Genomic DNA, 18,054 nt, shown 5'->3' on the forward strand with positions numbered 1-18,054 from the left:
AGACAGGCCCCAATGGTCAATGCCCTGACAATATCCTGGTCTTGGATATTTAGGAATCTGTTCACCAGCATTCCCTATTTAAGACTCAAGGTCATAGTTGTCCGAGGTCTGCAGAGCCAGTGGAGAGATTTTGACCTTGAGCAGTAGGCTCCTTCCTGTCTAGTGGGTATGCTGGTGATGATGGCAATGTTCTGCCCCTGAGCTGTCCAATACAGTCATCACTGGTCCTTGAGTGACTACTGAACACTTGAAATGTTGGCTGGTGAAACAAACTGCAATTTTTAATCTGTCTGGTTTGAGTTAATTTGACTTTCCACGTCAAGGGTCATGTGGGGCTGACAGTTTCAGTATTGGACAGTCCGGGTCTAAGTGATCCCTCAAATAGGTCATCAGCGCAGAAAAAAAAAGGTCAGGGGGCTTGACACCACCACGTGTATGCACTGCACTGTCTTCTTTTGCGATTTTTCTTCTGTATGAAATCCATATTTGGGGAATAACAGAGTTGTGTATTAACTCTGTGTATGTGTGCATACACTGTAAAATGATCAAAAAATACAAATTGCTTTAATTTGCCTTTCTAACAGGTGACTCTAATCAATTTTATTGCTCCATATTTTGCAGCTCGCTGAGCATAGCCACAGCTCCTGCAAGGTTCTGTGCTAATGCCTGAAAAAGGAGCTCTCCCTTCCATTTGCTGGCACCAAACCATGTTCATGTGGAAACCAGTCTTCCTGACCTTAGGACAGAAATGCGTCCTTGACAATTAGATTTTTTTCCCCACCACCAAACCAAATGGCAAGCACCACATGGTTCTGTGCTCCCTACTCATAAAATATACTCGTTTTTCACATATTGGGCAGCAAGCTATAAATGAGACCTTATATAAAATGTAACTCTTGAACGGCCATTATGAATTTCCCCCTCCCACCTCTGCCACCATCACCAGAAGTGGCCTTGAAGATCCCGACTCGATATTGTCTGAAATATTTCCTTTGCTAGCGGGACCTCTGGAGGTTGGGACAAGTTAGTGATGGGGGACCTCTAATGGTTTTCTAACAAAGCATTTTCAACAATGCGCTTCATGGGATACTAATAATGGAAGGAAAAGAACTTTCTGTGACCAAATAGGTTTGGGAAATGCCAAATTAAATTAAATGAAACTGGCTACTTCGTCTGTGGAACTTTCTAAAACAATATTGACGAACACTGTGGATCCTCAGTGCATCTCAGAGTCCTTTAGCAAGGGAAATCACATTTTTTTATTTTAGAGCATACTTTTGGAAAAAGATGTTCTAATAGCCAAATGACTTAGGAAGAGAGGTGAAATGTTTGTGTGCTGGTGGGGACATGGGGATAGGTAGTGCTGTAGTGTGTGTGTGTGTGTGTGTGTGTGTGTATGTTGCTTCCGCCTAACTGTATAAGTAGCAAAGGGCTTAATCCTAGACAGCGGCCTCCCCGTTTCTGAGAATACCCAAAGATCTCACTTTGTGCAATCTACAAGGTGGGTTGGTATATACTGGTACATACACATTTTACTAAAACAACAGTTAGAAGAACATTTGGAAAATGAAACGCTTAAACATAAATAGTCGCTCCCTAATTTATCTGCATCATACATTCGTCTGTTTTTGGAGTGTGGCAATGAAAACCAGCTTTCCTGAAACCTAAAAATAAAAGTTGATCTTGGGAATTCAAACTATTTCATTTTCTCCTCGATCCAAGGACCCCCCTCTTGTACTGGATTTCTCTTTACAATTTGATTAATTCTCATGGTTAAAAGAGAATGTACTTTCTTAACTGACTTAACACAGAACAGAAATGGGAACCGCATGTTACAGGGAAATCCATGTAATAAAACTCCCACTGATGATTCTTAGTTTTACATTCGTCTTTCATTTTATTTGACAGTTTTAATGTTCATTGGGACAGCTACACTCCAATAGATGTGTTGCTCTTTTTTCTTCCTACAAATTGGTTCATTTGGGGGTTGCTTCAGCAGTGAGTAATAGGGTTGAAAGCTACAGCAATGGGTATGCGATAAATTTATAAGAAGCTACAATGAAACCAGGGAAAGTTACGTTAGCTATGCTGACCCGGGATGCAGGATGAATACGTTTTCTGTTTAACCATTCCAATTGACTCCAGGAACCTACTACAAAGTTACCGAGACAGCTGATACAATGAAACCCTGCAAGTCTTCTCGCTGAGTTTATATTAATTGGGTATAGATGCATTTTAAGCCAGGAAATTTATAGCCACGTCAGAATCTCCATTTTGATACACTCATGATCTAGCGAACAGGGGAATCTGAGGGTACGCATCTCTATTCTGAAGCATTCACATCGAAACTGGAAAATTCAGTTAAGTCTTTCTTCCTTCTATGTTAGAGAACATCTCCCCTCCCCAGAATCGTCTTGTTAGTAGGATTTCACAGCAAACCCACAATCATAGTGATGAGGTTTTCCACCAGTCGGGATTTCATACCTGCAGCAATTTATTGCCATACACAGGCTCTTGATACACTACTCTATAAGGAAACAGAAATGTAATGTTTTCAATGCAAAAATGAAATAAATAAAAGAAAACGCATAAGTCAGACAGAAATTCCAGAGCAATTCATTTACAAGTTTGCTTCTCTTACGTCCCTAAGACCTGAGAAGGACCCATCGAACCAAGAGGAGGAGGAGGTTTTAGCTGCGGAGCTCTGTAACCCAGAGAATCCAGAATGTGCAGGTGGGGATCTAACCCTGATGATTGTGTTTGTGCCACAACCCGTGTTTAGTTTTAGAGAAGAAAAAAGGATACTTTCATGGCTTCTCATCCTTCTAAGCATAACGCAACAGTTCAAATTAACTACTTCAAATTTCTCTCTCTATCTCATGATTAGAGTTCTCTGGAATACCGGAGCATTTAGCTTTGATGCCTAATTATTGGGGCAGTTAAGACTGTATCAATACCTTTATTTTTAAAAATTGAATATCGAGTAACAACAGAGAGTGCAACTGAATTTCGTGAATGAATGAATTACACTGAGCTACTAAAGCTACTTTTAATATATATGACTGGAAAAACTGTGCACGTGCATGTGTCTAGAGAAGTTGCTGACATATATAGATATCTATGTCTATCATCTATCGACCTAATGTGGACATGCCCCAACCTCATTCAAGTCCAATACCAATAAGATCTCAAGAAGAACCCCTTGGATAGGATGCAATTTTTGGATGTGAGAGTTTTTTGGGGCAAGCCTAATCTTTCTTGTGAGTAGTTCTAGTTTAAAGTGAAATGTTTCAGATCTAGGGCAGAGATCAAGGTGGTAGAACACCGTAAGAGATTTAGGATCCTGACTTATAAAGGGTGTGTGTGTGTGTGTGTGTGTGTGTGTGTGTGTGTGTGTGTGTCTTAATCTTTACTTGGCCTTAGATTTAATAAATTTAAGCCTGTGGACCTATGCCTGTCAAAATTCTAGCTCTCTCTCTCTCTCTCTCTCTCTCTCTCCCATTGCTTATTGGAAAGTTTCAAGTCGAGATACTGTTTCCTTTTCACTGCATTTCTGAGTCTGGCTCAGCGAGGTCAACAAGGTTGCCCTGTGGGCTCTGGGCTTAAGCACTGAACGAAGCCAGACCACGCAGGCTCAGACGTCAGTGTCGATGAACGTTTCAGGACAAACCACTTCATCTCTTTTCCAAAGCAAAGTTTCCCCCTCTGAAAACAAAATTGGAGGCAATGGGTGGAGGCAACTCCTCCCCTCCGGGGGTCCGAGGGGGAGGCCAGGCAGTAAGGGCTGACCTTCTTGTCGCACACAGTAATGCTTAACTCCTTGGTGGGCGGCTGCCCCCGTGGTGACTGACTGACCTGCCTCATCTTAGTGGACTCGTAGTCAACTCCCATTGAAAGCAGGGTCCTAGGAATAAGGACTTGGGTTTATTTGGAGAGGTTCTGTGTTGCCCTAACGGAATTTAAGAATCATGAGAACAGGCACTGGAGTCTCATGGAGACATACCAGCCTCATGGCTGCATGGACGGGTGGAAAGCTTAGGGCTTTCTTACGAAAAGGGAATGCGGTTGACATTTCTATCCCCTGTCAGTGGTCCTCTCTTTCTGTCTGCCCTCTCCCCACCTGGTCTCTCTTCTCTTCTTCCCATCACTACCTCACCCCACTTCCCACTTAGGACCTTCTTTTTAAATAGTTCTATTATAACGGCCTTATTTCCATTTTCGATAGTTCTCTTTTGATCCAATGCCATACCCTCGGTTCTCTCCCTGAGCGGGGAAGACAAACATCGGGCTAAAAGGACTTAAGCCACACTTACTCTCAGCTCTGTGGCCATTCTGGTCTCGTGAGTTCCATAGTTTCACCCCAGACAGAACAGATTGCTTTGTAGGCCCAGGAGACTTGGTCCTTCTGCTCCAACTTTTCAAACAGGTTGTCAACCCTATGGATCACTACTACTGTTTTTTTTCTTTAGCTTGACCCACTTTCTCATGAAAAAAAAAAATCATTTCAATGTGCACCACTGAGCAATCATGGTGAACTTGCAGATTTGGTAGGCTAGTTATGTAAGCTAAATTCCTATCTTTCGAAATAAGTGTGTGTGTGTAGCATGTCGTCGGGTGGAAAGGACCCAGGTAATGCCATCCTTCCTGGCTTCGAAACCTGCTACATCCTCTCTACTGAGTGGCCATCCACACTGGGCCTGAGTATGTCCCCTGTGGCCAGAGTCTGAGCTTCTCCTGCAGGTCGTTCAAACCCTATGTGCTCTGTTGGGACTGAAAAATGCCCATGGGCTCCAACATCAGGTGGGGAAGGGATGGGAAGGACTTGCAGGACGGAGAGTAGGGGTGGAGGCCGTTGTCCGGTGCGTGTGCTGGGACAGCTTCTGAGGGGGGTAGCACTTGAGCAGGAAGAGCTAGCGGGTGGCCTGCCTGTGCCGTCCTTAGCAGTGACCAAAGTAGACGCTCACTACCCTACCCAGTAAAGTTAAAATCAAAGAGGACATTTAAACCTATTAAAGGTGACCCGTGTGTCTATCACATGTCCCAGGACCTCTCAGGATTGCCCTAACCCTATTTATTGTGCACTGTTTTAATGAGATTAAAGGAGCAAGCCAGAAACGTTCTTTAAATAAAAGAGAACCTCACAAGTTTTTCCTCTGAACCTCATTACTCATCATTTCTTTAAGAAACAGTGCCCCAGGGACAGTACCAGTCATCAGAACAGACCAGTACCGAAAGGGAGGCAGGGGAGGCAGTTTGAAAAAGCACATTCCAGAGTGTAAGGTACTTCTAGCCAAGAGGAATCCTGCTCCATAAACTTTAGAGTGCAGGAAATATTCACAGTCTTTCTTCCCCTGAAACGGACATAAGGCCATCGATGAGCCCTTGTTTGGCTGCTGTAACAGGTGGTCTAGTCTGTCACTGTGCCCCACAGACACACACCAAGCTCGCCGTCTTACATGGAGCAGAATAATCAGGAAGGTTTGCAAGGTCTAAGTTGTCTCCTCGGAAAGATGACAGAAACAAGTGCTGGGTCAACAAGCCTCCAAGTCATTTCAGTAAGTGCTTCTGAACCCTAACTGCCTATTTGGAAACACCCCCTGAAAAATCTTATTGTCATTTAATATGGACAGTGGGAAAATAATTTTTTTTTTTTTTTTTTGGCTAGAAGAGTGGCTTGCAAAGAACGAGAGAAACGGTCTTCTAAACCTTGACACTGGGAAGCACAGCATTGCAGAATCAAGAAAAGCCACCCCCGGACAGAATCCCTGCTCGCGCACCACCCAGACACCTGCGGGGGCTACGCCACTGCACCTGGCAGGCTTGGCCCATAGATGAGGACTCTGGGGGAAACAAAAGCCACTAAAGGAACTTAAAGACTTTTTTTGTAGCTTTCCTCCTTGAACGGAATTGATCTTCCCACCTTAGTCTGGAAGCTGGCACAGGCGCCCCCTCCTACGGGTCTCTGCTCCCTGCACTTGCTCTGCTCTCACGGAGTCCCCTTGTAGGCTCTAGCACAGACCGGCACAGACACACCTGCCCACTCCTCTTCCTAGTGCATCCTTTCCCCATGACTGTGATCCGACAGACTCCCCCTTTGGGCAGCTCCTCCTTCCTGCTACTTAGACATCTAGGAGGCAGCAAAAGACACCCACGGGGAAGATCCACAGGACAGCACAAATTAATAATTCGACCAGTTGCTCTCAGTTTACAAATGAAGAAACTGAGGCACACAGAGAGGCAGACGCTCAATAAACAGTCACTATCTCTGTTTTCAGCTAGGCTTACTAACATACACTCTCCTACTCCCACTGGTGGGTGTTGATGGAGAGAGTTTTTTGGTTTTGGGTGGTTTTTTTTGTTTGTTTGTTTTTTGGTAGATTGCTTTTTCCCCTCATTTTTTATCTCTTCTCATCTCCCTATTTCCCAAATTTAAAAAAAAAAAAAAAAGTCCTAAGAAAGCCCAAGAGGTATGCTCTATCTAGAGGCTACCTTGGGGGAGGGTGTAGACTGACGTAGGGTTCTTTGGGTTTCCAAGGATGTGAATGGGCTCGAGACGTCCAGCCCCAGTCTGCCTCTCTATTTATAATGGTATGCATTGAAAGTTGTTTGTTTTTTGAAGAGGATATTTGGAGGCATGGATTAAGCTACGTGAGAAATAAGAAATTTGTTGTTTACTGGGTGGAGGATGTTTGTTCATTTTATTTTGAAAAAAAAAAAAAAAAACTAACCCACAGATTATAATAAGCATATTTGATGCAATGATAGTAGAACTCAACTATATGCGTCATTGATGGAGATTAACACTGTGTCTCAAATTTGTGATTATTTGAAACTCAAAAGGAAGAAAATTATAGCGTCTTTCCCATTTTCTAGTAAATGCTATCAATTTGGTCAGAAGTATGGTTTTATTTTTGTTATCTAGTTTATACAACGACAAATAGGATTCCAGTGAACTTATCTGAGGTCACTTGTAACAAAAAAGTATACGATTTAAAAAACAGCCCCCGGCCCTGCCCATCTATTTTAAGCTGCATTTACGCCAGGTTATGTTCCTAACATTATAGCTAATATTATGATGTGGGAGAAAAAATGCCTCTAGATCCATTTAGGTAAGTTTAATTGTGGTCCCTACTCTTTTCTGAAAGTGAAAAGCCTAAAAAGGTGGGATCATTTAATAAACAATTCTAAATTCAACAAACACTTCTAAGTCCGGTAATGGTTTGGTTGGGAAACGGGAAGATAAGGAAGAAACTAGGGTTTTGTGGTCAAGCTGGCATACATCTTGTTAGAGATGCTTCTGGCTAAAATCATCCAGAGGGAGTGGGAGGGGTTTTTTCTAGAGCTATTACTATGAACAAGTGAATGCATTAGCGGGAAAACAACAAAAAAAGAAAAGCCGCCATGAAAATATCTTTTAACCCTCTATGGCTGATAACTCCAGCTTTTATCCCAAATATTATACTGCAAACACACGGACCATACTGAAAACTTTCAAGCGATTTTTTTTGGGGGGGGGGGAGTGGGTGGGGGGAGAGTCTTTAATTTGACACCAGAGAAATGCCGTATCTTTTCACATGTCTTCTGAGGTTAATGAAGGAGCTAGTGCCACCCCGTAGCAGCTGTGATGGCCACCAAAAAAGGTCTTCTGCCCTTCTGATCCGCCCCGGGACCCTGTCCCACAGACCGCGAAGAGGAAACTGGCAGCAAACTTGTAAACAGAATGACTCCGGGAGGAAACAGGGGTGGCATGCACGGTAGTGAGTACTTACATAAATGTCTGCACCATAAAATCCATCCTGGTAAACAACACTGCAAGGGCACACACACAAAGAGAAACATCCATATTAGTGCATTTCCCCATGCAGACACACCAACCCCCGCACTGGCGAAGTTAGTCTGGTCACGGGATCCGAAACACAGGAACCGAGGAGAGTTTTCACATTGGTTAAGGAGGTTGGAGACAACAGCTCTCCGTCTGCCTGAGAAAATTAGGCCGGGGTTCGGTGCTGGCCCAGAATCAGGACGTGATGGCATGCTGGACACCGGACTCCCCACTCTTTCACGAAGGGGTGTGGAAATGCAAGAGGGAGGGCAGTTTAAGTGGCCCAGACAGACAGGAGGGTCAGAGTTTGCATTCAGTCCGATCGCAGAGCTCCCCACAGGGGGATAAGAAAATCATCTGCATAAAATGTAAGATTGATAAAGGATAGGGGGACAGACTGCCGCATTTTCAGTACGCAAGGGAGCTGAAGGACTTGAGGAGACCTGGACGGCCCGGATGATTCCAGACCTGTTCTTCTACGTTTCCCCACCCTACAGTATTATATTTGGTAATTCCGGGTGCCACTCTTTTGTGGCAAATGTAGGAAAATATCTCTGATTAAATGTGTGTGAGCATGTATATATGTGTGTGCAAGACAATGCATGTTTGTATGTATACCTGTGTGTGCTGTATGCATGCATGTGGGTGGATGTGTGTGTGTGTACCACGTGTGTAAGTGTGTGTGTGTGTGTGTGTGTGTGCAGATGGACGTATATGGTGTAAAAGGTGTGCAGTGGTGTGTTTGCACATGCATGTACATACATGTGCCCCCAAGTACACACGTATACGCATACATGTACCTTGTGTATGTTTTAATAAATTATATCCAGGCCAAGCAAGCCCCACATTATGACTGGACAGCCCTGGCCTCACTGTGGCTCTCCTGTCACCATCCAAACTGTCATTCTGGAGAGAAAGGACTTCATAGGAGGCGGAAAATCTCCTGGACTTTTCCAGAGTTTTCTCGGTATACCTTGAGCGAAAGGGCCAGGAAGAAAAGCTTACAGCCATGTGATAACAGGAAACTGGCTCACAGTTCCTAAGCATTACACTGGGTTTCATGACGATCGCATGGAGACCTGATGCCACATGCAGATTCTGGGAGGATCACAGGATGGACGCACTATGAAAGCAGGTGTCACCAAATGCATGTTTTCCGCAGGGTGGTAGTTGTTATTAAGAGCCTTCCCTGAGATCTCCCCATGGAGCTCAAAGATGCTTTATGATTCTGACAACGGACCAGTGAGCCCCACCATCGAATGGAACTGGGTTCTAACAGAAACGTGATTTTGATTACCAGAGGTGGGGCCGTCAGGTTTCAGGGGCAGAGCGGACCCACATGTAAGCCAAGCATAGGGAGCCAGAGGAAGGAAGAAACACACACACGCACACGGCTGTGACACTGGTTTGCTGGAGAACACTGGAGAGTGCTTCTTGGAGCTTTTCAGACTTGATTGGCTAGACCCCCAAGTACCATTATCCTTAAAAATGTGACAGGGATTTCGCATGCTAAGGAGGTTGGCAGGAATTACTTTCGGCTGTTTTCACCTTGATCGGAGAGGACCACAGTTCACAAGAGCACTCGCCAAGCAGCCTAAAACCCTAATCTGAGATGTGGAGGTACGCAGGGTCCTGAGCTATGCTTTCAGCGTTCCCAACGTTAAGACAGTGTGTCTGCTGGGGGTCAGAAGGCGGGGCCAGCCTCTGCCAGCAGGACTTGCAACAGACCCGAGGAAACTGGGGAGAGTGACATATATTTCATCTGCTGAGTGACAAATATTTAGAGGTGAGTCATGTAGCTAGGGTGAAACAGGTTCTGCTTCTGCCCCATTCTTTCCCTCCTATGCCTTTGCTGGGAACACCTGCTCTCCCAACACCCTCCTCCAAAAACAGGTCAGCATTCAAGAGCCAAGTCAGATGGGAACCACATACGCATCTGGTCACAGCCTCACCAGCCAGCAGCTGTGAGCCACTGAGCTCGTCACTTAAGCTCTCTGAGCATCATGTGCTCATCTGTAAAATGGGGCAAGAGGCTAGGCAGTGGTCAACTCAAAGGAGGACACAGTGGGGTGCTGCCTGCAAAGCCACGAGCAAGGTGCTTGGCATCAGAGAACAGAAAGTGATCCGGGGGTGAACAAAAGATTCATATTTTAACTACTATTAATATCGACATGGAAAGTAATGCCTCTGTCTACATATCTGTAGACGGGCCCTGGCCTTGGCCCTTCTGGAGCAGGGGAATCTCTGTGCCCAGCTTGGCCCTCCACCGTCCGCCATAGAAAATTCCTTTGGGACTCAGACATCCCACATCTATGAGCTGGAGAACCAAAGAGAAAATGTGGTCCAACATCTTTACATCGACAAGCTCCCACAAACTGAATGAAGCACTCTTCCCCCGAGATGCTTACTATCCTCCAACAACTGTACTAAGGCAGAGACAAGCCCGAGCGTGTCCATCACTAAGCCTGCCCTCAGGGAGCTTTACAGGGAGGGGCCGTGTGGCTGCAAAGCCATGTATGCACACGTACATAAATATAAAATTGCAGCTTGCACGGGGGTCGAGGAGCAGGTGCTCGGAAAGGGTAGCGGAGGAGAGGGCTGGCAGCAGAGGTCAGGATACCTGCGCAAGTGCCTCGGAAATTCTCGAAGGTGGAGAGGGAGGAAGAGCAGTCCAGGCAAAGGGAACAGACTATGCCAGTCCTAGTGTCCAGAGGGTCCCGGGATCCTTACGGGGGCCTGCAGGGTTCAGAGGCCCAGCAGACTGCGTGGCTCCACAGAGAAAGGAAACTGAGAATTCCCACCGCAATGAAAACCACACCTTGCAGGGAGCACCTGTTTTGACTGAGTGCGTTGCGGGGCGGCGGGGGTGGGGGGGTGGGGTCGATTGGGTGATGATGGAGGGGGTGAGTGCTCTCTTTTCAGGATAACTCTAAAAACAAGGAACCGATACGGCTGGCCTCGTTGGTGGTCTGAAAGCCAACTGACAGGCTGCCACTTTGCCCAAGATGCATTTTCTCCTGCTCAGCTGCTGGTGATAGCTCAGACACTACTGGTCCTCACATTTCTAGAATGATGACTGTGTCAGTCCCTGGTCTAAGCATCCTGTGCTAATCAGCCCACTTGTCCCGCATCATACCCCGTCACCCAGTTCAGAGTTTCTGATCCAATAGGTCTGGATGAGGGTCTAAGAATTCTAATTTCTAACCAGGATCAGGGGACGTGGATGCTGCTGGCCAGGGGATGAACAGGCTCATCGATCGATGGGACACCATCCTCCACATGTTCTTTTTCTTTACATCGTGACGGCACTGAGCTGGGAGACAGACCAGACTCCTAGGCCCTCATCTAAAGAGGGGTGGTTATAGGAAAGCTCTTCCAGACTCTCACGCTGGTTTCCAGGAATGTGTCCAAATGCTTTTTAAAGCCCCACAGAACAGGTGCACTTAAAATATCAGATAGGTAGGGAACGGAGGGCAGGAGTCGATGCCTAGTATGGATCTATAGATAAATGAACCGCGGGCCCCGAACAATAGAAGGGAGTTGCCGTCATGCGTTGAGCAAGTATAGTCCAATTTTAATGCCAAGGCGGTCTGTCTAGCCATGCAAAGGTAATTGTATTGCTTGCCAATCACTTCAGGCTTGCAATACGCTTTTGCAAGAACATAATGCAAATACACAACTCATTTTCTTAGAAAGGTAATAACAGTAGTTAAATATTTGGTTGAATGCAAGCAGGGGATGATCGCACTGTCGCAAATTAGTTTACTTAAAAAAAAAAAAAAGGAACGAAAGTATAGGATGGCCAGACTATACAATCTGTTTGTGTAATAGAATATATCCCCACCACAAATGCATTCCTGAAGGAGAGGTTATTTAAAACCGCTCTACCTTGCTGCCCCTTCTAAGTGGAAAATAAATTAAAATTTTAATGCGTTCAAATCTAGCTGTTTTTGAACAGATATGGGTCCCTAAATTCCCTGACATCTCTGTATTATTGTGTATGTTGTGTATGGATATATGTATGTGTACACTAACATTTTCCTAGGGAAAACACATTTTTAATCAGATTAGTAAAGGCATCTGCGACATAACCCTCCCCTCCCCCCAAAAAATAAAATTTAAGAACCACTGATTCATGATGGTTTTATCTATAGATGCATTCAATTCACAAATTTTTTTTTTTTTTTTTTTTAAACATAACAGAGGTTACACTTTAAAACTGGCTGGAAATTGTAACAAGAATTCACACCAAACCCAAACACACACACAAAACGCTAGGGAGAATTCTGTAAAACATTCTTATAATGGGTGATGACTTCTGTTCCCAGTGTTCATATTAAATGTAGAAAGGTCCTAAACAGGAGAAGGCATAATATGAGGATGAGACATTCAGAAATTAAGCCCAAAAGCATGGTTGCTGTATAGCACACACACACAGGCTAGCTCCTGCTGTCAAATGCTTTCCTAGGACCTACCCCGAAAGCATTCCCAAGGATCTATGTGTGAATTTCATTGTTGCACCGGGCCAGTTTAATAAGAGTTTTTGTCCTGGGATACTACTATATCTCTCCTATACACAAAATAGCACAGAGTGTCTTCAAACCACTTCTCAAGGTAACTCTGAGAGGTTGTACACAGATGCGTCATAACTAATTTCCTGAGAAAGTTATGGAACACTTTGTCCAAAGAGACCCAGAGAACCAAGACCAAAACCCTACAGCAGATGCTGGACGTTTAGCTTAGAATCCTAACAATTTTTCAAATACTCTTTGATGATCCATTAGAAGACTCTACTGGGTCCCCAGACAATATGCCTGGTACACAGCAGGCACGGGATAAGTAGCTGCTTTATAGCCAAGTAGCTAATTAATTAAGAAAAGGCCAGGCTCACGGGGTTCCTTTTGGGTGGGTGTTGGGGTTCGGTTGCTGTCTTCTAATATCAGATGTTTACTGAGTCTGGGGGTGTGTCTCCAGTCCATCCATCTGCCATCTCCATCCATGCATCATCGATCTGCAACCTCCTTTGGTGGGCAATTGCCCAACGGGCAGTTTCTCCCACGTGGGGGTCATAGGAAGACAGACTGGACATTGAGGCTTCTCTGTCCAAACTGACTCCAGGATCAAAATGCGTGGAGAAAATGGCAGACCTGGTGATTCAGCTCTCTCAGGAACCATTCACTAGTTAGTATTTTATTTATGATCTACATATTCCATGAACTATCACGGTGCCTCCCACCAAAGCCAGCTCTGTGGCTTGTGGGGAATGGGGGGTCTGGAAACTGCAGGTACCTCCCAGGAAAGAGGACGGACTCTAGGTTTCCAACTCATCGCCCTTCCTCATTCAGTCGATGTTGACAATCAACAGTGACTCGGCTGACTCAATCTAGGTTTTCCATCCATTCCTGTGGTCCCCACCCTATGGTCCGAGCAGAACCCCTCTCCCAGGGCAAATGACCACCTATTAATGTGCCAAGAAGGTTCTCTTTACCGGTGTGAGGAAGAAGAGAATAGGGCCCCTTCAAAACCTGTGCTCTTCACTTGCTGGGAGGGATGTGGAAGGGAAAACCAAATCAATCAAAGGAAATGGATGAATGGGAAGGCACTGCTTGCTGAATCTTCCTGTAGGACTGTCTCGACGTTGGATATCTCTGAGGGTCACCCCAGGCGCCACAAAAGTAGCAACGGAGTTTCTGTGGGATTTCCTTTTATATTTATTTATTTGAGAGAGAGCGTGTGTATGTGAGTGAGAGGGAGAGAGCATCTGAAGCCGACTCCACCCTGAGCACAGAGCCTGACGTGGGGCTCGATCTCACAACCCTGAGATCATGACCTGAGCCAAAACCAAGAGTCAGATGCTTAACTGACCGAGCCTCCAGGTGCCCTGATTTTTTTTTTTTTTTCCTGGTATCTTGGGAAAACAGTATGGAGGCCATATATGGACATAGGATGAATGCCCCATTTTTTGTTGGAATTTCAGTTACAAAGTATAGATTGCATAGTTCATGAAGAGCAGAGGTTTAGGTTGGCAGTTAGCTTTGTCTTCAACTGGCGACAAATAGAAAATCCTAATAAATGCAGCTCGCTCGGTCACAGCTTGGAAAAGATGAGGATCCCCGGGTGTGAGGGGGGATGGCAGAATGGGGTCTTGGCCTGGCAATTTAGGAAGTGGTTGGACTTGAGAGCATCCTACATTTCTTCTTCTCCTGGAGCCTTCTCTAAAAACCCAAGCTGAGCTAAGGGACCTTCCTTGGTGCTCACCCAACACCCTTCTCCCTTAGCACATTTATTGAAATTATTAGCTTAAGGGGTGCCCCCTGCCCCTAACTGGAAGGAATTCCTTGAAAGTGCAAGACAGTGCATGGAACTGAGAAAAGGGGGGTTAGGCTGAACTGCACTGGAGTAAAGACATTAGTTGACTCTACAAATCTACCCACAAAGGACTTTGGACACAAACGGCTACAGGAAATCCACACTATCACCCGAAGGCCTGAATCCTGATAACATCACCTTCTGGAAACAGAAGTAGGTTTCTGGTTTCCAGTCTCTGCTGTTTGCTTCCACCCAAGCTCATGGCTCTTACCACTCCAGCCCCTATCTACTCTCTGCTGTCCTCTGCTTTTCTTTCCAAAATGAGCTGTCCCCCCCAACCCCCAGTCTCTTGCAGCCTCAACCAATGAGCAGAGGATAAGGGAAACCTTCATTTAAGATGCTGGGTTCACACATTCTCATTCGGAGCTGGTGCACTCCAGGCGGTTTGCAATACAGCAAGACACCCTCGCTGAATTTCCTATTTTCAACCAGCACTTTGCTGTTCTAGAACACGCAGACATGGACACATACACACCCCTAGCCCTTCTGCATCTTCCTCCTCCTCCTCCTGTGTTGAGAACTTCATCTTACTACTAAGGCTGGTTTCAGGATTCCATTCGGAATATTACCAGCCAAGAGGCACAGGGTACCATTATAACCAAAATGATAGGAACACTGCCGGAATATTTAAATTAAGTCACATCTGAAAGCAGTCACAAACACGTTGCTTCACCATTTGGAGATGCCTGTGTCTCTCCCTGGTGAACGTGGCATTAATTAGTTATGCACGGTTATTCCCGGCAAAGAGCGAGATCATTGTAAGTTAGCGAATTTCAATTTTACGGCAGGTGTGTGATTTTGAGATTTTTGCAAATTGTTCATGTGAGGATAAGCCATATAATTTTATTTTTTTTTCCTGTTCAGTATAGTAGTGAGATACTGAGGGCACATATACCAAAAAGCTGCAATTACCATCTACTAAGATAAGATAATAATTTTCAGACAAACGAATGTGGTATAAACATGCGATTTTGTATTTATGGCTTATGAATCTTGCTTTAGTAATTACATGAGCCTACAGGGTAACTTGGTGTTTTTTTTTTTTTTTTTCCTCCCTCATAACAACTTGCCGTGCGACCTTGGGAATAACACATCTTTATTTCTGCATTTCTGGGTCTATAAAACGGGCTCAACACTGTGGGGCTGGAAATAATGATTAATACTCTGGATGCTTCCTTGTGTTAGGTGGTCAGGTAAAGGCTTAGGAGGAGCAGACGCATGTTTCTGGAGGGTGGGGAGAAGTCAGGGCAAATTCACCCTTGGTTTGCTGGTCCACCACCTCTCCGCAAGAAAGGAATTTTCACTGTTGTTTTATCCGGTAAGAAACAGAGAAGTGACCCAAGGCTAATGACAACACGAGAAACAACGAACACGGGCTGGTCTCTTTGCCTGTGTTTTCTCCTCCTCATGATTCCGTGTACTTTCATTTATTTATATTCTGAATTTTGTCTCACTGCGTCTGTGTTTGAAACACCTCAGATGCTCTCCTCTACAATAGGTGAGATATGAATAAATAATGAAAAAAAGAGTGGTTCCCTTTGTCGTCCGCATGATAGAGAGATGATCTAGGCTAATTCAGGTTTTCTAAAAGATTTATAAGCAACAGAGCTTTAAAAAATGCATTAACCCTTTTCATACAGCCTGGAATGCAGCCATATTCTTTTTCACAGACCAGAAAGCCAGTCGGCCAGGGCATAGCTGAGTTTTTCTGAGTAGCGCTACTGACATTTGGGGCCTGACACGTCTATGTTGGGGGGCCGTCCTGTGCACTGTGCACGTCAAGCAGTGTCCCTGGCCTCCACCTCCTAGATGCCATCGCACCTTCCTGCTCCTGCTGTGACGACCCACAATGTCTCCAGACAGTCCAAACATCCCCAAGGACTGGCAGAGACACCCCTTTCCGACACCAGGGGTGCCAGAATGTTCCAGAAGGAACCCTGAACAGGAGGAAAGAAAGCATAGCATTGCAGTGTTGCCGTGCACCCCACCAAGACCACAGTTTCTTGGCTTTCCTGGTCATTCCTTGATCTACACTTGGCAACACCAGAGTCCCTGCACACACGGCCAATGGGAATTACAGTTTCTTGTAGAGAAAGCCAAATGCCCATTTTGGAAAATCCAACTGAAACGGGTCTGACTTCCAATGTCTTTGAACTTTTGAACGTTTGCATTTGACTCCACACCTAATTTTCTCTTCTCAGGCAAGGGTTCATAAACCTTGACGAGCAAGGTGTCTTTGGGGAGGGAAGCAAGACCACCCCAGTGAACTTTGACGTTTGGGGACTTCATGTCCCTCCATGGATGGAATTCAAGGGGCGAATGTGATCCAACCTCCTTAATAACCAGATGTTTGCAATCATCAGAAATACATCTTTGGCTGTAGCCATTTTTCTGTTCTCCAGCATTCAGTCTCAGAGAGAATTTACATAACAACATGTGACATGTAGAATGCTTAAAGGCACCAACCATGACAGGACAAATTACACTCATTTTTCAGTTCTCTTTGCAAGGTGCTCCGCGGCAGGCGCGCGCAGGGCTGCATGCTGGGGCGGTTCTGGTGGGGCAGTCAAGACCAGCATGCACTCACAACCAGGAGGGGGTGGTGCGGGAGGCCCGCCGCAGGGCGGGGGAGCTGCCCCACTTACCCGCCATAGGCCGGGATCGGGGGCGGGGGCGCTGCGGCGCGGAAGGTGTTGTACACGGTGCGGCCACGGCCTCGCAGGTGCGCCCCTCGGTAGGCGGCCGCGGCGGTGGCGGCTGGATACGGGAAGCCGGGCACTGTGGGGTGGGAAAGGAGAGAGCAGAGCAAAGGCTTTCAGAAGCACACCTGTCGCGGAGGGCAACCCGCCCACCCAGGACCCTTCTCCCCGCAGCCCGGGGCTGGACACGGCCCCGGAGAAGGGAGCCGGGGTTCCAAAGGCGGCCAGCGGGGAGGAGGTCAAGGTCCGATTCCAGACAGAGTGGGTTGCCTAAGGGGTCGGTCCCTGGGCCCAAGAGAACATGGTAAATGAGAAGCATTTACAAGGAATTCGTGGTAACAGGAGACAAGCTCACTGCGCAAAGTTGAAATTCTACAAAGGGGGATTGCTCGAAGTATGCGCTGTTTTACCAGCATCTAGGTGTCTATCTGCACACACGTATATCGTGTGTAAGAGATATTTATGTGTCTGAGCACACAACACACATATATGATGTAGCCAAGCACACGTGTGCATGTGTAAGTGAACATGTATGTCCATGTGTACACCGTGTCTACACACGTGTGTGGGTGTGTACCCAGGTATGTTTACATGTGTGTGTGTATATGCATACACTTGCATTTCCATATGCGTACATATTTCAATGTGTCCCTAGTTCTCTCCGGGGCTGAACCGTGTGTGTGTGTGTGTGTTGTCTACTGATCACCTTCCCTATCCCATTTTTCTTTCCCACATTTTCCTTTATGTACACCTACTGCTTGTTAAAGTTTTTAAATTGCAAGATAACTTTTCCTGCAGACACGTGCATGCATCACAAGTGTGCAAACCCCTTACGTGCCAAGAAACGAACCTTTACCAATGTCCCCATCAGCCCGCAAACCATTTAACAGCTAGGCGCACACACCAACCGTAATTGTAGAGAAGTCTGGGAACTCAGCTCTTAAGAGGGTGTGGGCTGAGTTCTCCTTGGAGGAAAATTCTCTGAGTGGGATGGCTTGTTGAGGAGTCAAGAGGGAAATTAAGCCCGATGCCAGAGACCCCTGAAAATTCATTCTCTTGCCTATGCGTGGGATGTCCTTCCTCCTAGGGTGTCTGCAAATCTAGACGCACCGGGGCCCAGGAAGCCTTCAAGAAACCACTTCTGCGTAATCTCACAGCACTCTC

At 45.9% G+C, this 18,054-nt stretch overlaps 1 protein-coding gene across 16 annotated transcripts in view; it reads right to left on the reverse strand.

Annotated features, from left to right (window-relative positions):
* The window catches only part of RBFOX1 (RNA binding fox-1 homolog 1), an 861,682-nt gene that overhangs the window by 37,953 nt on the left and 805,675 nt on the right, over positions 1–18,054 (reverse strand). For 13 of the 16 annotated variants that reach the window (XM_080830139.1, XM_080830147.1, XM_080830141.1 and 10 more), the window contains 2 exons: positions 16,837–16,969; positions 2,485–2,527 (listed from right to left, as the gene is read on the reverse strand). In XM_080830139.1, coding sequence (XP_080686265.1) covers positions 2,485–2,527; positions 16,837–16,969 — 176 coding nt within the window. Of the gene's footprint in view, positions 1–2,484; positions 2,528–7,769; positions 7,810–16,836; positions 16,970–18,054 lie in introns of all 16 variants that reach the window. The other 3 variants (XM_080830140.1, XM_080830137.1, XM_080830142.1) reach the window with 2 other exon arrangements.

This window comes from Martes martes, assembly GCF_963455335.1.
Source record: "Martes martes genome assembly, chromosome: 18".
Classification (NCBI taxonomy): domain Eukaryota; kingdom Metazoa; phylum Chordata; class Mammalia; order Carnivora; family Mustelidae; genus Martes; species Martes martes.